Source organism: Drosophila pseudoobscura, chromosome 5, assembly GCF_009870125.1.
Source record: "Drosophila pseudoobscura strain MV-25-SWS-2005 chromosome 5, UCI_Dpse_MV25, whole genome shotgun sequence".
NCBI classification, from domain to species: Eukaryota; Metazoa; Arthropoda; class Insecta; order Diptera; family Drosophilidae; genus Drosophila; species Drosophila pseudoobscura.
This window is the reverse complement of record NC_046682.1, coordinates 684157-704701: the sequence shown is the minus strand read 5'-3', so window position 1 is coordinate 704701 and position 20545 is coordinate 684157. Positions and strand designations below refer to the sequence as shown.

Below are 20545 nucleotides of genomic sequence, written 5' to 3'. Positions count from 1 at the left end.
TGTACATTTGTACATACAGAGAAAGGAAAGATGAGCACTGTTGGAGGGCTCTCTGTGTAATCTCTGTGGGTAATTCTCCCCTGCCTTCCCGAGCAGTCTCATGTAGCTACATACATACATAGCTCTCATGCACAGAAAAATTCTTTATCATCAGCTCAGGCTGAAAACGAGTACTTTCTATTATCTCACAATAGTCGGACTTCGACATATTCGACCCCGCTAAGTACCTTTACATTTGTTCTATCTTCAATAAAGATAATAGATTGAGCGTAGGTATGTATATGTATATTTGTATGTACATTTATATGTTGTATATATTTATTAATGGAGGCTGTATAATTGTACTTTTTTCCTCTAATAATGATGAAACAATATTATTGTTTTATAAAAACGGATTAATGATATGTATGTTCGACTCATCTCATTCATGATGTAGATTTAGGCTTTTTACTAGTAACAGGATCGTAATAGTTTTTAAGATTCGATTTTATGTTATCACATTAAACCAATTGTATTGTAAGGAAAATTAATATAAACAAACTTTAAATTTATCTAATTTAAAATTTATTTCAGTAATATACATAATATACTATATATACAAACATATTTTTCAACATGTACTGGAAAAGTACTCTCAGTAGTGTACGTGCATATGTCTGGATTGGGATCGTTTTTATGCGATGTATGTATGTACATATGTACATGAATTGCAGTTATTGCCTGATAAGAAACTTTAATCTTTAATTAAAAGTTGCTTGAAAGCAAAATGCTGCTCGATAAGCCCGCAAAATGACCGACTGCTTGTACCTGACAGAAAAAATTACAGTTCGGAAAAATGTTACTTCTAGAATGGTGTATTTTGTATATTTATATTTCACCTACAATATCTTTCTTTTTGATAACCTTCTATCTGGTGCATCAAAATCTTGGAAAATTTGTGAAAAAAATGTTCAGTTAAGCTTGAAAGTACAAACACCTCGAAAACACACATATCGTACATCCAACGTATTTTAGAAAAAAACGAAAATAATTGGTTCTGTCCAATAGGTCTTAAAATTTGATAAAATTTGATCTAAAATTTTTATATTTTGTTCAACCTAGAGCATTCAAAAAATATACATTTTTATATAAAAATTTCGCCATTTGCAACAATATATCTTAGGTTGTTAATGTTGCCTACTAGATTATTAGAAGAGAGTTTTTTTAGATTATTTTTTTTGTTGTTAATTTGATGCTTTGTTTATTTAAAGGCGTATTTATATATTGTGGTATAAATTGATGTCTGTTAAGAATTTGATTATTTTTGTTGCATTAATATTGTTAAATAAACTCAGCATGGGTTTATATTTATACTTACCAAAGATTTTAGTTCTGCCTTGTTTTAGTGCTGGGCACAGTTTGAGAGTATGGGCTCGATGCTGACACTTGGATTAAAGTTCCAAATGTGACAAGACGGTGGTGAAATATTTGACCTATGTACATATATAGGGCTAGTATGTTTGATGTTGTTTTAATATTAGCGTCCGCTTATGTATGTCCTGTGTATTAGTGTCCGTTCTGGTTGTGTGGTATTTTTTGCCTCACATGTTTATTACAGATGGTGTTTAAATATTCCGGCATCCACAGAAGTAATCTTATTGATATGGACGTTGACATGCAATGACTGCATCTTTCAAGAGGCGATGCAATTACTGCACCGACAAGTGGCCCGTGTGACACCAGCAGAAGGCTGTTATGCACGGATCCCAGGCAAAACGCAGCCTTCTTTTTACCCAACCGACCGATGGGCGCTGCCGCATGACGCGCGGTGCGTAGGCATTCCGAATACAAATATGAGCAAAATACATTTACGAATACCACTACATATACTAATTACTAGAAAGGTGAGTGAGGATTAGTAATTTAATAAGAGGAAGAAAATTAGTGGTATATATAATATGTTAGAGGGAATTATAATCCGAGCATAAGACCTTAAACGGTTCATGCAAGAAATTCTAGTGAATCTAATAGGAATCGTATAGTTTATGCGGCTCAACAGAGCAGGACTATCTACGTCACCCTTGATCAAGTTGTGCATACAAATCACACCAAGCATTTTTCTACGGTTCGCTAAGGATGGGAGGTTTACTAACACACCTTTATTCCAGTTAAGGCCACGCAGAGCAAAGAGTAAAAAGTTTTTCTGTACTGATTCTATACGGTCCTGGTGTACTTTGTACTGAGGATACCATACACAGGAGCCGTATTCTAAGATCGGATGAACAACCGAGGTATAGAGAGTCTTTGTTATATAGGGGTCGTCAAATTCCTTTGGCCACCTTTTTATAAACCCAAGCACGCCCATGGCCTTATTTACCATGGTAGAAATGTGTTCGGAAAACTTTAACTTTGCTTCTAATAAAATACCAAGATCATTCACCAGGGTAATTTTCTCAAGAGAACCACCACATAGGGTGTAGGGTGCCAACAGGAGGCTAGAACGATGAAATGTCATAACTTTGCATTTCGAGGCATTAAGGTGTAACAAGTTTGCACAACACCATGACTGAAAGTTATTGAGATCGGATTGCAAGCGAGAATGAAATGAAATGTCCTTATACTGCACACACAGTATAACATCATACATAAGTACTCGAGAATATGTTAATACCGAAGGAAAGTCATTTATAAAGAGTGTGAAGAGTAAAGGCTGCTCTGTGGTACTCCCGAAGAAACCTTGACTGGTGAAGAGAGCGAGCTTTCGAAGAGGACTCTTTGAGACCTGGAACAAAGGTAACTAGAAATTAATCTCAGGAGGTTGGGCGGAAACCCTAAAAGGGAATAGTTTACAGATCGGGGGGATGCAAGATGATTCAATGGACAGGGTGAATAGTTTAAGCAAGGGTCCTTTCAGAGCCTCGGCGCAGCACGTAAGTACACAACCAAGAACGCCGTCTGGACCCGGTGAAAACACCGGCTTAACTAGTCGAAGAGCATGAAGTAAAGAACATTCATTTATCAAGGGACTGAAAATGCCGTTCGACCTCGGTAAACCGTATGGGTACGTATGGCTAGAGTAGCTTTCCTCAGAATAGGGCGTTTGGAAAAGTTGGGCAAAAAGATCCGCAATTGCCTGATCATCATTTGGCGACGTATTACGAAATGATAGCGAGGATGGTTGTGCGGACGTTCTACGCTTACTGTTTATGAAGCAGTAAAACTGTTTAGGGTCCTGAGAGAAACGTATCTTGCATCGAGATAGGTAGTTCTTATGGCATTGAGCATTAAGAACTGAAAATTTTGACCGAGCTATTACATAGCGAGAGTGAGAAGTAGAAGAACCAACTTCTTGAAATTTTGTATGAAGTCTTGATTTTAGGTTTTTTAGACTGGATAATACTTTGATAACCAAGGGGGCTTTCCAGATCTAGTCGGACAAGAATGCGGGACACAAGAATCAAAAAATGTGCCGACAGCATTTGAAAAAAATGTTTGTGCCTGTTATGACATTAGTGCACACATACAAAGCGGAGCAATCAAAATCCCTTATTAGGTTATTAGCGGACACGATCAGGTGGCCTACTCGACCGATCCAAAACAGTTGGTCTTATATATAGCGACACTTTGAAAGTAGGTATAGTGAGCGGAAGGGCTCGGGTTAACAACACTATGGTCGGATCCGACACAAAGCACAGATCAAGCAATCGACCCAAGGAATTTTTCACATGGTTGACTTGAGAAAGGGACACGTTAAGCAAGCCGTCAACAAAGTCATGTCGTGACACTAGGTTGGGCACTAGGTTACTAGACTCGTTTACCGAAGACCAAACAGTTCGTGGCAAGTTGAAGTCACCAAGAACTATCATACGATCTTTATCAGATAGCGAGGAAGAAACAGCGGTTAAAGCGGACAAGTGCTGCTCATAAATTGAAATATCCGAAGAAGGTGGGATATACGAGCAAGTAATGAATAGAAGAATCAGTTTTACACACAGGAATTCCAGTTCCTGTTGAACTTGGACTGTGAAGTGTTCCGACGTGAAGTAAGAGTCCAGTGCAATTAGAACCCCCCCTGCACGTCGAGACGAACGGTCCTTTGTAAAAGTTGTGTACCGACCTGCCAAAACCTTGGAACTAAGAATGTCCGGCTTTTACCAGGTTTCAGTAAACACAATAACGTGGGAAGCAATAGCAACACTATCCCGGAAAAGAATGCTGAGCTTACTACGCAAGCCTCTTACATTCTGATAGGTTACTAAGAGGTTACTAAGAGAAGTTAGTTTTTTGGAAGGGTGGAAGCAGGACGGGAAGATGAGGATGGCGCTTTGGGATGATTTGTAAGTGTTATGGGGGCCTATTTTTCTTCTTAGCCTTGAACTCCTTCACCACCAAATGGTCTGGCCAAGATTTGGCAGAGCAAATGGTGTCAAAGTGAGTTGGGGAGAAACTTATCTTGCACGAAGATATCTCCCTGTCATAAGTGAAATTAAACTTCTCCACCTTTAAACCCATGGCTTTTATTCTGCGTTGAATAAAAGCAATTACATCATTCGATGTGAGGTCAGGGGCCAGCCGTGAGACAAAAACTTGTCGTGTTGGTGGGACTCCCATCAGTGGTTTGGACACCACAGGCCTAGTACCTGTGGTGGCAATATCCGAAGGTCCGGAAGGTCTATTTACTGGTGGGATCGGGATGGACGAGACAACTAGTGAGCTTGCGGACACTACGAACACGGACGCTGCAGACGTACTGCGTATTCTCCGAAGCGATGAATTCGGCAACCGAATCTGCATTGCCAGCAGCCCTTGGGGTGGCAAACGAAATCAGCTGCTGTACACTTTGAGTGGTCGGAGTCCGATTTTCGGCAACGAGCGGCTGAGCGACTATTGACACTTGCAGATCCCGCAGAGTGACCTTTTTGCACCTCGGAGACTCATTCAGCAGTTTTAAACCGCTAAACTGAGCTTCTATGGCTAGGAGCCGACTGTATTGTTTTTTAAAACCAACGGTCAGCTTCTTAAAGCCACTCCGCGTCTGCCTCATAAAAGCTACCATGTCTCTCTCCACCGCACGGCATGCTCCGCAACTGTACTGCAAACCATTACGTTTTGAAATGGCATCACTCCCAATGCCACTCCAGCGCATTTTGTGTGCACTACGCTGTCGCAGAGCCAGCAGGGGACAACCGGCTGATCGTGGGTGATCTGCTTATTGCATGATTTTTTGGCGCATACAACAGAAAACTCCATAATACAAAGTTTAAACAAAATTAAAATCAAATAATATTTCAAAACAAATGGCTATCAAACCAGTGTGCCAGAAAAACACTAATAGGAGGAGAGGAGAACAGTTGCAGCAGCAGCTAATGAGAGAGAGAGAGCTACTGAACAGAAAGTTACTAGAGCGAGAGAGAAAGAACAGTTATTTAAGTTAAGGTGATTGGGAGAGAGTGATAACACAACAAAAGCTACCAGACGAGAGCGGACTGCAATGCAATGTAATGCGTGCTCACTCACTGCAAGAACACAAACAAGACAAGCCGACCCCAAAAAATAAAAAGTTAAATAATGCTTTAACACAAATCAAAAGGCATGCACTCGCGGAATAGAATAGGTTTCCAGATTGTAGGCTGGTTAGGAAGTTAATTAAAGTTTATTTAGGAAAACACCGGCTGTTTATTCAAAACAAAATGAAACGAGGGGGAACGTTGTGAGTTGCTTCGGAGACCGCAACTCTACGGTTATACCCGATACTAAGTCAGCATGGCTCTCCTCCAGCAGGCGGCGTCTAATATTAAACGACACGACAAAGAGTGCGTGCGAGAGAGACAGAAAATCAGTCTGAGCGTGACGTCGGGCGCTGCGTAGCCACTGCAAATTGATTTGTTCCATTTGGCTATAAAAATCAGTAATCTGATAGATATGGTCATTATCTATGATTCTGCCTTTTTAGTTTTCTCAAATCTGCAATATTGTGGATGCAACAGATTTTCGTCCTTTGTGGGGGCGGAAGGGGGTGGGGCGAAATTTTGAGATATACGTTTTATAGTGAGATCTAACAGGAGTGCGGATACTAAATTTGGTTACTCTAGCTTTAATAGTCTCTGAGATTTGTGAATATCCCCAGATTTGCATCCTTTGCGGGGGCGGAAGGGGGTGTGGCGAAATTTTGAAACAAACTTGTCTCGGTCCGATATATTAGGAGTGTGGATACCAAATTTGGTTGCACTAGCTTTTATAGTCTCTGAGATCTAGGCGCTAATGTTTTACTCTAAGCAAAGCCGCCTATGCTACGTGTGTGTTAGAGAGAGACAGGGCGAGAAAAAATGAAATTGTTTTCTTGATGCTGGCTATAATAATTATACGATCCAATTCAGATTCCGCAGTCTAAAAGATATGGTCATTCTCTACGATTCTGCGTTTTTGGTTTTCTCGTATCTTTAAAATTGTGGATGCCACAGATTTTCGCCCTTTGTGGGGGCGGAAGTGGGCGGGGCAAAGTTTTGAAATATTTTTGTAGCAGTGACATATCACAGAAGTCTGGATCCAAAACATCGTTGCTCTAGCTCTTATAGTCTTTGAGCATTAGGCGCTGAAGGGGACGGACAGACGGACAGACGGACGGACGGACAGACAGACAGGGCTCAATCGACTCGGCTATTGATGCTGATAAAGAATATATATACTTTATGGGGTCGGAAACGATTCCTTCTGGACGTTACACACATACACTTTTACCACAAATCTAATATACCCCAATACTCATTTTGAGTATCGGGTATAAAAATGCCGAGCGCAAAACAAAAACGCGTCTGATCACTACGAAAGAGAACGATTTTTTGTCCTGATAATTCTGATAACTGATAATTTTTCTTTTTTATAGGCATTGAAGATTGCAATGAAATTATATGGTTCCAACAGGAAGGCTACTTACCAAATTTCTGTAAACACAATTGAAATTTTGCCATGGAGACTAGACGGTACGGATGTAAATTAGAGAGCGTGCGATTTTTCCCGTTAGACTTTTTATAAAGTCGCAGTTCTGTGCCATAAGCCCGAAAACCTCAAAGTTATCGCTCAAATAAAAACCTGCAAAAACCTTGGATGCGAGCTACGACAATGGTACGATGCTTTGTTTCACACATAATCTAATTTATAGATCTTTAAACAAAATCGTCAATATTAAATTCACAGCTTATTTTATTCATTGTCAAAATCGATTGAAACTCATTGAATCATATATTCTATTTATCTTATTCCCTTTTGTTCGAGAGATTGATTTGCCTCAAAGAGCCTTCCAAGACTCGAAGTCTAGATAATTGAACTGAGGGATCTAGAATTCTAAGATACATGAATTCATCTAACGCAGACTCATAGATAGTTAGTTATATTTTATATTACTTTTTTTTAAATCGTTACAAAGTTTTAAAAAAGATCAAAGAATTAGAATTATAAGTCCATAAATACGCGTAAGTGTAATTGATGTTAATCACAAAGAATATTAATTAGTTTTTAAGAACTGCATTTGTTATCGCTGCTTCGCTATGGTCTCACATACAACAGCATACATCTTTAACGGTAGCCGTTAAGTAAAACCATTTCTAATTTTACGTTACCAGCAGACAAATGACAAAATAACCTATAAGCTGCTTATAATATCCCCAATTTCTAATATCAAATATAAGTATTTTGTTATTATGGCTTAAGCCCGCATGAAAACATTTCGTTCGGTAATTTAGTTACACAGTGATCCGAACTTGGTGCTTCCGACAAGTATACGCGGGCGGAAAAAATATCTTTAAACTGCCTTTAGATTAAACTGAAACACTGAGAGACAAGCTAGTCCATTCCATATAAAACGGCGGACAGACAGACATAAAATGACGAGAACAGCTATCGGATGTAGCAAATAAATAGTCAAAACTTACACTCCTATTACTATATGGGTATAAACATATTATAAGTGTCTTTATGATTTTTTTTTAGATTCATGTATATATTTTCTGAGAGCTAATAGGAAAATTCTCTATGCGCAACATGCGAAAATATTTATTTACAATATGTAGACGCTGTCAAGAAAAAATCGGGGTATTTGTTTATGTTAATTTAATTGTGTATGCTTTTTAATATTATCTGTTTTCAATATTCTATTAAGACTCCAATGTGTTATAGATATCAGGCAAGAGTAAATTTCTTAGTGCCAAGAGAGCGTTTTCACCAACTTTGAATATCAATTCTTTGAATATAAATTTGCATGCACTTTTAGGTATTATATTTGTTGCTAATTTAGGCACTTTTGTAATTTCGAATAAGATATTAAATATATATACATATATAAGTATATTGTCATCATTACTCTAACTTATAATAAAATTCAATTGAGTCTAATCTATTCGAATAACAATAAGTTTTTTCTTATTTAAGAATATAATGTAGGAGCACACATAGTTTTATTATTTGCCATAAAATACGGCAGAAAGCTCCTAAATTCACCGGACGGAAAATCGAGTAATTAAAGGCAGATATCATTGAAAAGCTATCTACAAGAAGGTGTAATCCATTAATCGGTTGTAAATATGAATATTATATTAAATCTTACGTTATGGGCATCCACATTCATCAACAACCATTTTCGGTAAATCACGTTTGATGATACCGTCATCTCCATAATATATTAAAGACATGCTGGAGAACTTAACTGGGGCGCAACATGGTCGCATACCATTTAGTAACCCCATTTTTCGATACTCTTCTATAAAATGGGCATGAAATGTTTGAAAGGTATCGGGTGTCCTAAAAGGTCCCGTACAATCACCTCTGCAATAATTTGCAAAGTATCCTCTGGGCGCTATAATCCAGTCATCCCAGCCCAGGGCCTTAAAGGATACATAGAATGACTCTTTGCAGCATTGTCCACTTAAAGCACCCCCACAATCCACGGCACGTCTCCTTACACGTCGGTTCCTTGTGGATTCAGTATGAAGCACGAGAAATGGTCGATTTGGATTAGGATTTATATGGGCTGAATTATCAATTTTTGAGTTAGAACTTGGCATGGAAATCCGAAATAATTGAAGTGAGTAGAGGCGACCGCACCCGGTACAGTCAATCAACAGTCGTAGATTTTCTTCACTGTTTTGGCTATACCATTTGCGGATTGTTTCAGTCAGATCGAATTTCTGCCATCCCAGGTGCTTGGTGTCTACATTAAAGGATGCACGGAACAGGAACGCCTGGTCGATTCCCTGAAAATGATAATTATTGTGTTGTATCTGAGGTAGGCCAATTTATAGTATGTATTCCTCATTTCAATTCACCTTCTCAGTAATATTAATTCCTCCTGTCAGTTGAAATACCCAGATTTTAATTCTATGGCGTGAGCCCTTGGATTGCCACTTCCGTTTACCGTTTGCCAAATGTTCAACCTGAAAATCTGCGTCGGGTTTTGCATCCCAGTAACTGGGTGGTTTATCGATGCGTATGTGTATCTGGGCGCTGCGTATGTATAGTTTTTGGCTAGGAACACGCTCTTTTTGTGGAGCAAATTCCAATATTCGATATTGTCTATATTGTGTTCCTATAGGATATAAAAATAGACAAAATTTGAAAAGATCAATTACATTAAACATTAACAATTTTAAAACAGTCTGAAACTGATTAAGACTAAATTTAAATTTTTTTTAAATGTATGAACTTCAAATATTAAGAATGTATTACCTTTTGAGCACCCAATTGTACACCAAACACTTAAGTTGTACGTTTTAAACGTCCTGCTACCCTTTAAGTTCTTTCAAACTCAGGTGGACCATTATGACTTATGACTTTCCACCGTCGCGCTCCATTTGGTTTCCTGAGGCATCATGTCTTGGGTCAAATTTCAAAATCAAAAGATCTTCGAGTCATATTCGATCAAAAGTTATGTTTTACAGTCATATTGCTTTAACGTTAAATATAGCTAAGGGTTTTTAGCATTTATCAAGCGTTGGTCAAAAGTTGCGTCAAAAGGTACGTCCGATGTTGGAGTATTGTTCTAGTGTGTATAGCTCACAAAAAAAAGAGCGACAAATTCTTATTGAATCTGTTTGAAAATATTTTAATCGAAACTGAACTCCCAGTTGGCAGAATATGCAATAGTGTTGCTCATATTTATGCACAAGTTTCTTCTCTATTCAGGATTGTGGACTCCCCAACCCTTTTGGGACAGATTGACTTTGCGGTTCCTTCCAGACCTACCCGTAATTTTCCGGACTATCCACTTACTATTCTTAGATAAATATTCCCTAAAATTGTATTATTTAATATTTACCATTATCTAAATTTATCATATTTTTAAAACTTTGTTTTGTTTCTTTTCTCTCCTGTATTTATCGTTAGTACTATTATTATCTAGTATTATTATATTAGTCCATAATTAGCAGATACTTGTTCATTAATTTAATAAATAAATAACTGAACATAAGTACATTTAATCCTTTACATACTCGTGACTTTGACAAATGTTAAGGATCATCCAACTGAACCTTAACCATTGCAGGGTGGCCCAAGACCTTCTCACCCAATCCGTTACAGAGCTCAACACGGACCTGGCACTGCTGAGCGAGCCCTACAAGACCGTGAGATCCAACACGTGGGTCATGGATCAATCGGGGAAAGCGGCAATCTGGATGTGCGGCAAACCAGCACAGCACCTGGACGGAGTTAAAAGATCCAAAGGATACGTACGAGGGAGGCTGAAAGACCTATGGGTATACAGCTGTTACCTACCACCCAGCTGGTCACTCGAAGAGTTCAGCGACACAATAGACAAATTGGCAGATGACATCAGAGCACACTCGCCGTCGCTAGTAGCTGGGGACTTCAACGCCTGGGCAACGGAATGGGAGTCAGCAACAACGAATGCCAGGGGCCGTGTCTTAGTGGAGGCTTTTGCCTCCCTGGACATAGTCCTAAAAAACGCTGGTTCCAACCCAACTTTCAGCAGAGCAGGTACCACATCCATCATAGACCTCACCTACATAAGTACTCGACTAGCAGCGAGTACGTTATGGCAGATCAGCGAGCAGTACACCGCGAGCGACCACAACGCTATCCTCTGCAGCATCCAGACCAGAAGAGCCACCCAGAGTATCGCTACGAGGGGGCACTACAAGGAAACCACGCTGAACACACCAGCCTTCAGAGCAGCCCTAGCAGGACTAGCCGAGGTGGAAGGCGAAGGCGATCTAGTGGCACAAGTCATGGGACAACTCGAAAGGGCGTGCAAAGCTAGCATGGAGCGCAGCAAACCATTTAAAGGTTATAGGCCGGTATACTGGTGGAACCAGGCAATCGAGGAGGCCCGCCACGCATGCATAGGCGCCAGAAGAGCATACCACAGATCCCGCGGAACAGCAGACTTCCAGGCTCTCAAGGAAATCTACACCCGAAGAAGGAAGGCACTGAAGAAGGTAATCAAAAATAGTAAACAACGATGCTTCTTAGATCTCTGTGACGAAGCCGAAAACGATCTCTGGGGAAAGGCCTACAAGGTAGTCATGAAGAAGACCGGCGCATTCAAGCACGCGGCACCAACAGGAGCGGATAAAATGGAGGCAATCGTCAAGCACCTATTCCCAGCGCAGGACACACAGATAGACAGGATCACGAGTACGGGACACCAAGTACCCCCAGTGACCCCGCAAGAGTTGGCAAAACTAGCAAAGAGAGTGCCAAACTGCAAGGCACCAGGACCAGACGGCATCCCAAATCGGGCCCTCAAGCTGGCTATTAGCCTGCACCCGACGATCTTTGCGCAGACCTACACCAAATGCCTCACAGACGGATGCTTTCCTGGAAGATGGAAGAAGCAAAAGCTGGTGCTGATACCAAAACCTGGGAAAGACACGGAGGACCCATCGGCATACAGGCCTATCTGCCTCCTGGATGGCGCAGGTAAGATGCTGGAAAGCATAATCAGCGCAAGGCTAACGGAGGCTATCGAGGCCGCTGGTGGACTCTCCGACAGTCAGTACGGCTTTAGGAAGGCTCGCTCTACCTTGGATGCGCTAGACAAGGTGTGCGGCACTGCCAGAAAGGCCTTGGAAGGCACACGATGGCTCGGCGGGGCCAAAAAATACTGTCTGGTGGCAACACTGGACGTGAAAAACGCCTTTAACTCGGCATCCTGGAGCAGGATAATGTCCTCCCTGCGCACACTCGAAATCCCCGGATATCTACAGGCGATGGTCAGCGACTACCTGGACAACAGATGGCTGACGTACGACACGGAAGATGGTCCTCGATCATACTCCATCACGGGAGGAGTCCCACAAGGATCTGTACTGGGACCTTTACTGTGGAATACCATGTACGATGGAATTCTTCGCCTCAACTTCCAGCAAGGAGTCGAAATAGTGGGATTCGCTGACGATGTCTCGGTGACGGTCACGAAGAAAACCCTCGCGGAGATCGAGAGCTGTATGAACGAGGCAATCAGAATCATAAGCGACTGGCTAGACCTGGCAGGGCTCAAGCTAGCCGAGCACAAGACGGAAGCGGTTCTCATCAGTAGCAGGAAACAGGTGGAGACGGCAAGGATAACCGTAGGAGGAGCCTCAATTACCTCAAAACGAGCAATAAGGTACCTGGGAGTTATGCTGGACACCAGACTGTCGTTTAGAGAGCACCTGCAGCAGACACACCAGAAGGCACACGGCGTAGTCATGGCGGTGTCACGTATGATGCTGAACCACAGAGGCCCAAAGTCAACGAGTAGGAGACTGCTATTTAACGTGGCCAAGTCATCCATTCTATACGCAGCGCCAATATGGGCCCAGGCCACGAGGACTAAGAGCTACACTAAGGGCATAGAGTCGGACTTCAGACTCGGAGCCCTGCGGGTCAGCTCGGCATTCCGTACTGTCTCCACAGAGGCAATAATGGTAATAAGCGGCATACCACCCGTAGAGCTCGCAGCGAAGGAAGCCAGTGAAATCCACAAGGGAAGAAAGGCCGCCAACACACAGGCAGAAGCTAGAACGGCTAAGACCAGGGCGAGGGCTGAATGCCTCGAGAGCTGGCAACTCAGATGGGATAATGCTGTAGCCGTCCGCTGGACCCACTGTCTAATCCCCAACATTACAGCATGGACGAATCGGCGGCATGGAGAACTTACGTTCTCGCTGACACAAGTTCTCAGCGGCCACGGGTTCTTTAAAGAGTACCTTCACCGCTTTGGCCACGAAGAAGATGGGCTGTGCAGCTGCTGCGGAACAGTAGAAAACGCCAGATTCTCAGAGGCCCGCAGGCGAGCAGAAGGCACCATAGGAGTGCCCATTACGGTGGAAGGTTTGGTACCAAGGATGCTGGAAAACCAAGCAAATTGGACGGCGATATGCAGTCTTGCAATGGAAATCGCTTCGGAACTAAGGCGGCTTGAACGCACACGAAATGAGCGGCCGTAATAGGCTAGCCAGCCTTGCGAAGCAATGCTTCACGGCAGTCCCGCAAGTCTGGTCCATATATATGTATACGCTATATATTTTTATTCTAATTTTTATATTCTTATATTTTATATATATATATCCTATTTTTAATATGAATAAAAAAAAAAAAAAATACTCGTGACTTTGCAGTTTTGGAATTCTGCCTAATGTAAAGTTAGTCCATCCATTATTAACCGTCTTAATTGTATGTTGGTGTTCCTTTCACTTCTTACAACAATTGTGAAAGTACTTCACCGAACATCATAAAACAGACACTGCCACTGTCTCTGTCTGCAATAACTAAAGTACTTAGACGACATAAGTGTTTTAAGGGTTGTCACGGTGTTAGTCTAGACGCAGACGTTCTTACATAAGAGGCCACAAACTGACATTTGATATTACATTGAAATGAGCATGGGGTCACGAATGTACACAAGTATGTACGTATGCATGAACGCATGTTCAGATATGTGCATATACATATATGTATGTACATACATATGTACGTTCTTATACATAGTTATACACATGGAAAACAAACAAATTATTTAAATGTGTGCATTTCCCACATGAGTTTCCAATTCATACATACATACATACATATGTATATGCCAGTATCTTACTGCATAATGTTGGCGACGATTACAGGGTCTATGGATTGGTTACCTAGAGAATTCAGAGCACGAGCGGTTGCCCAATATAATAAATAAATAAGTAAAACAAAAACTAAATAGAGTTTAGTGCTTAAAAATGAGATGAGACCATTAATACGTGCAATCGCTCCACACTGAGCTTTTAAAATTAATCGTAGAAATCTTACGAAAGGTCGATTTTCTATATAATACATACAGATGTATATATGGGGATGGGCAAGAAAGGGATGGCTTCTTGTCGTGTGCATTCCGGGTCACTTATCACTTATCAGTTCACTTACCTTCTTCAGCAAACGTAATTATTTCCTGAGTGTTCCCAAAGAAGTCTTCACGATCAAAGTTTTCCTGGTCTGACATAACCGAGTCGTCGTTCCGCTTTGGTTTCTCATCCTGTTCAATACCGCTGAAAAAGTCTATGTTCATTGGATGTTGTCCGTTTCTGGTGCTGCTTCCATGTAGCGGCTCGTACTGGCTTTTGTCATGGACCTGAACACTGTAATCGTTAAAATAAACATGATCATTTGGTTTGATCCCGCCGTTAATGCCAATATTGGCCCTACTATCACTACTACGATTTATATCTATCAGATATGTAGATTTGCTGAACGCATTCGAATTGCCTTTTCTGTCACCGATGCCATTGCTATTCCTGCTGTCACTGCCATGACCATTTCTCTGGGGCTTAGAGGCAGTGGTATGGATATTCTTGGGCTGGTGTGTAGACCCACTGCGAGAGTTAATTTTAATCTGGCGTATATCTGGCCAATTCTTTAAGGTTATACTTTGCACATCGTCTTCGTGATTCTTTTGCCTTGCTCGGATCGCTGTTCGATCTCTCATGAATTTTTCATATATATGGCTTCTACTGACGTTAAAAGTATATGCAACCGGAGAGCGATATCGATCCTGATGAGGATCTGGATCACTAGTAGCGAAAACTGTCCCGTCTCGTTCATTGAACCTATGTATTTCGGATGGGGATAGTTCCCGCAATCGCGAACGCTGATCGAAATCGCTACTACTGCTGTCAAATGCATCGTTAGAAGCCATCCTTCCACCGTCTGCCCGATATATTGTTTCCCAAATAAATTGCTTGGGTAAAGGATGAGATACGTTTGGCTTATGGGTAAGGCCAAGCTTCGTCAAAATTTGCCGTTTAATTGACTCTAAGCGAACTCTGTCGCTCGGTGCAATATTATTATGGGGTCGATTAGTTTTTTTGTAGAAATAATTGTTGTTATTGTACTTGTTGTAGTTGTTGTAGTCTGTGTGTGGATTATCTGTGTAAATGTGATAATTGTAAAGTGTTATGTAAGTTACAAAAGTTTTATTGTAGTATGGAGTACTGTATGGTGTGTATGATATGTTTAATAGTTAAAATAAAATTTACATTACTTAGCAAGAAACAAAGGCTGGGAGATTATAACTGACATAATAACGATCTATCTTCAAAGTCATCCATATTTGTTTTTACTATGCTTAACAGTAAGTATAAGTATTTATTGTAATTGTATTAGTGTAATATACATATGCTGGTATGTATGACAGCTGAAGGGAAAGAAATTACTTAAAGGATTGCACGATAAAATATAATTGTATTTTGTTTAATCAAAGGCAATCCAATCCAATGGGACAATAAAAGTATTCTTTTTAATACGCATGGACTTAAAACTATTTAATTCGAAAATCTACGTTGAATATTCGTTTGTTTCTCTGCAATGTCTAAAGGATTCATTATACTGATAATAATAAAATGTATATGTATCTAATAATAGAATAGAATAGAATAGATTAGAATCGAATACAGATAAGATGTCCTAAACATAGCTTTTAAAAAAACATTTTTGATTTCATCCCTATGTTTTATATGTCGTTTCTATGCTTTGATTGGAAATATATATAAAAACGCAAGTCTATAGCAGAGACTTACCTTTATCGCTGTAGAAATTGGCTTTGCCTTCCTCATGACATATGGTACATCCCTTATGATTCACATAATTGGAGCCATAGCTACTGCTGCTTCCGATGGCATTGCAGTTAATTAGTTTCACCTCAAACCAAACAAGTCCAATGAGCAGCCAGATGAGATTGGCTCGATTACGTTTAATCTTCGAACAGTGACGTATTGGGCTGCTATTCCCCGACGGCCACGACGATATGATAGCTTTTAAAGAGGATAATCGAACATTTCTTGTTGGCGTGCTTCGTAGCCGATTCGCTTTTGGTACAGTTGCGTTAATCGCTTCGAATGCATCTATGGAAGCGCATGTGTCAGCGCGAAGGCTATGACTAAGTCTTTGTCGAAATATGCTTTCCTGCTGTTGCGTTTGGTGCTGCTGTTGCTGTTGTTGCTGCTGTTTGTTGCTATCCGTTCGGCTGCCATTATGGCTGTGCCTACGTCGTCTACGCCTGCGTCGTCTTCTTCTTCTCCGCTGTCGCTTGCGATTGCGACTGTTGCAAAACATTTTGCAGAGGTTCTTCGATTTCAGTTGCTGATCATTGGTGATATCGTATAAACTATGGCCATAAAGCGACTTAAGCTTGGCATCCGAATTGCTGCTGACACTGGCACTGGCTGCAGTAGGAACGGGAACGGGCTTGTTGTTGGTACAGCTCCCACCTCCACAGAGCTCTAGTAGCATGCAGCTTGATATAAGAGTTGCTATGGCCGTTGTCCAACGTGCGAGCGCAATAATTGTACTCACTACAACGGATACGACCAAACCACCAGTACCACAAGCTTTTTTCCGTGCTAGTGGCGGTGGAGAGTAGCTAGTCCTCGAGCTGCATTTGTTGCAGCAGTGGATGTTGATGCAGCAGCAACAGCAGCCTACAACAATGACGCAGCATCCCTGGCGACAGCAAAGGCATGGGCAATTGTAGAAGCATCTTTTCCCTGTTTCCATGTTGCTCTATTTCCCTTATAGCAATTTATAATCATCGGTTGTATTTTCCTGGTAAAAATCTACAGGCCATCGAAAAGAGTTTCCATTCTGGGTCTGGAGACAAAAATAATAATAATGTGAGTTTTATTCGAAAGTCAGCTTTCAAAAGCAAAACCAAATAAAAAGATATATAGGAATCGATTGTATTAGGACATCGCTTTGTGCATCGTGCTAACATTTTTCTAAGGATAGTCGAACGTTAACAAGCCACGACTAGAAAAGTCATATCTGTGACACATTTTTAAAGTGCCACGATAATGAGTTATCGATCTCTAGCAACACTGCTCATTTGCCCAGCTTCTTATAGAGTGTATCGATGTTCTTCTATTGGCCTAATTCTTGTTGCTGTTGTTTCTCAACGATTTCTAGTGCTTTCCAAAGGGAAGGCGCTTGTTTTTGCCCTCCCAGCCAGTGTTTTTTGTAGCATATGAAATGGCATTTTGTAGCTTTTCTTGCTTTTGTTGCCAGTGACCGAGCGTATTGACTTGGAGTTTTAAGTTAAGTTAAGAGAGTTAAGTTTCGTTTTCCTTTTTTCTTCGTTTACACTCTGCAGAACTGATGGAGCAGCAGCAGCAGAAGCGTAGAATTTTTGGGGGAACACACATTTTTGTTTTCGGGGTAAATTTGTTACGTTTTACACATATTGTAATGCTCATGACAATGAGCCCAACCCACTCCACGAAAGGGTGACAGGACAAAACCGATCATCAATACATATCTAGCAATACCAATTTCGTTATTTTTTCTGCACTGCCTGACCTGATCCTTTTTGTGTGTTTAACTTACGTTCCGATATTTTCAGAAAAAATATATAATGATCGATAATAAACTAATCAACGGCTTTTTTTTCTCCCGTCCCAATTGCAGCCCGGAAGAGAGTGCGGAAAAAGTAAGAAAGCAAACAGTTAAAATTTTGGGTGTGAGTTTTGAGTGTATTGGTATCAGACAACAACAGGCCATACAGGCAGATTAGCATGTATGTATCTGACATATTATATAACTATCTAACTATCATAGCTACCTAGAGTTACTAAAACATGTAAGAATCATGTTTAATAAACACTTCATTCACAACTAATTGCAATAAAGTGTATGCTGCACACGACGAATTATTTTAATGCCATTCTATCTTTCTTGGTCACGGCACAGCAACAAAATAACGGTGGAGGATTTCGTGTTATGGTTTCAGCATTAACTCCCACGACAGACACAAACTTAATTGAATTTGAATCCAACTCGATAAAGTTTTAAATTTTTCTAATTTAAATGAAATTTTAGATACAAATGGATACGCGCATCTATTCGACATCCGAAAATTGGTTATACTCGTATTATCCTTATCCTTACACACAGCCTGGAGTTGGCCATTTTATATTTCCGCTTAGATATGCGAGATATTTCCATCCGCCGCGTTGTTTCTCGGCGAAACAAAATAAAACTGGAGGATAGGCCTGGAGGCAAGACTTTTCAACAGGTGCGAGCCGCAGAGCTCCCTCTTTCCCCTACTGTGCCGACTAAGTAACGGGATTTTTTTCCGGTGGTCGACAAATGCGGCACACCCGCGACTATCAAAGCCGCCACCTAATATAACTGATGAAGATTACAGGTAACGACAGACGATAATCATCTACCAGTCCCTCGAAAAGAATTTCCATTCTGGGTCAGGAGCCAATAACAAAGTGAGTATTATTCGCAGTTCAGCATTCGGGCCATGGGAATTTTCGCTAAAAACAGGCTGTTGGTAACAACTTCGTTGTTTCTAAGGATAGCCCAACGATAAAACCAACTTGGAGAAAGTTCAAAATAATTGATCCGATTTTTTAAACACTCAGGTTTGCGATTCTATCAATTAATTAATTATCAAATAGTGACTGTCCGAGTATGTCTGTCTGTCCATCAGATTGCATTTTTTATTTCAGACTAGGTTGTTTTTATAGCTTTGTATCTCAACGAAATGTTCGAAATGCCTTCTTACTTGAATATAAACAAAATTATTGTAGAATAATATTTTAAAAATGTTTTCCAGCCATCATATCATATTTATTCATCTATTCTTATTAATTTATTACGTGTATCACGGAGGCTTAAGCGGACAGAATCGCGCTCGCAGACACCGCCGCACTTTTTGGGGCGCCATTGTGAAAAAGGAGGATGGGTGGGGGTTGGGTAGGTGCTGATTAATTCAATGCCAATGCGCTCCCCATATATAATATATACATATATATAGATATATATATATATATATATATAATAATAATTATAATATATACATACATATACAATATATAATTTTATTTTATTCACATGCATGTATTTCTCACGTTTAGCTTGAATTTGGGGTAAGTTTAGATTTAGAATATCACGAAACTGGTATTAAATAACACTCAGACAAGGCGACGCCAGTGGCGGCTGTATAAGTGCTAGCGGAAAGAGCTGCGAAATACATCGGCGTCGACAGTCGTTACGTCGTTACGTAGTTATGAAAATTAATTTCAATTATTTTTATTCAACCACAGAGAACAACTAATGTTTATTAAAATTGCCTAAGACTGTATGTGTTTTCACCTTAATGGGGATTTCTGAAAAAGCCATTAGCCTTTTCAAAACTTCTTCACTGTAAGATAATTTTCTTGTATATATTACGATCACAAATATTTATTATTTATTAGAGAAAAGGACGAGCAAAGAAATGGAATTTAGTTTTCTCGCGTACGTACGCAATATTTCACGCGAGTAAATTGCTACTAAATGACATTGCATACTTTATGGAAACAACGTAGCCAAACAAACAGCGTAACGTAAACTGAACAGACGTTACGTTACGTTATGTTCCTAACATAAATGTGGCGCGCCACCTATCGTCTGCTATCGCCAAAGATACAAAAATTTGGCGCCACTATATATGAAATTCCCACATCCGCAACAAGCTCTACTGGAATTTTACATTATCATTTTCATAAATTTCAACTTTGGCCGAATTACATATGGTGTCTAACTTTTCTCAGATAACTTTTTTCGATAATTTGCATTTGGCAAATTACTGGCACCTGTTCTTATGAACATATATTAAATTCCCAAAATTTGCAACACTGTTCCGAATAGCAAAAGCTCTATTTCGGACGCTTTCATGTGCCGGCGAGACGTAGATCGTCTCGCCCTCGTGGAGGGCGCTACTGTGACAAAAGCTTGGTTTTCGGATACATGCAAATTTCCTTGTTATGATTTTCAGCCATATATTATGTGGATTTTTAAGGAAGGAATGATTAGATAAGCTCAGTTTAAAATGTATTGATGCACGCCGGTGCTTGCAATTTCTAATTTCAAAAACGAATTCAACCGTGGACGTCCTTCGTGGCAGGACGCACTTTAGGAGATCGTCAAAAATCAGTTGTTGTGACACAAAATAACTATGCTGTAAGAGAACTTATTGAGCAAGATCGTCATGTCCATGAATTTGAGGCAGTCTTAGGCATTAGTATGGCGTCCATCAACAAGATTCTCCTTG

At 40.3% G+C, this 20545-nt stretch overlaps 1 protein-coding gene and 1 long non-coding RNA gene across 5 annotated transcripts; one reads left to right on the top strand and one right to left on the bottom strand.

Annotated features, from left to right (window-relative positions):
- Positions 1-611: 611 nt before the first annotated feature.
- LOC117184335 (uncharacterized) lies at positions 612-10334 on the top strand. 2 transcript variants are annotated; one of them, XR_004469618.1, is made up of 3 exons: positions 612-1883; positions 6863-7101; positions 10153-10334. It is a non-coding gene; the product is annotated as an uncharacterized lncRNA (long non-coding RNA). The 2 variants fall into 2 exon arrangements; XR_004469617.1 differs by lacking the exon at positions 10153-10334 and having other exon boundaries at positions 6863-8483.
- Positions 7162-19812, bottom strand: Actbeta (inhibin subunit beta). 3 transcript variants are annotated; one of them, XM_015188955.2, is made up of 6 exons: positions 19606-19808; positions 16026-17094; positions 14377-15375; positions 9297-9556; positions 8579-9224; positions 7162-8519 (listed from the first exon to the last, which is right to left on the bottom strand). In XM_015188955.2, exons 2-5 carry the CDS (start codon positions 16999-17001, stop codon positions 8580-8582), a joined length of 2880 nt encoding a protein of 959 aa, XP_015044441.1. In that variant the 5' UTR covers positions 17002-17094; positions 19606-19808; the 3' UTR covers positions 7162-8519; position 8579. The 3 variants fall into 3 exon arrangements, with proteins under 3 accessions (XP_015044441.1, XP_001352350.2, XP_033237067.1); XM_001352314.4 differs by having other exon boundaries at positions 7162-8515; XM_033381176.1 differs by lacking the exons at positions 7162-8519; positions 8579-9224; positions 9297-9556 and adding an exon at positions 9697-9843 and having other exon boundaries at positions 19606-19812.
- Positions 19813-20545: the final 733 nt, after the last annotated feature.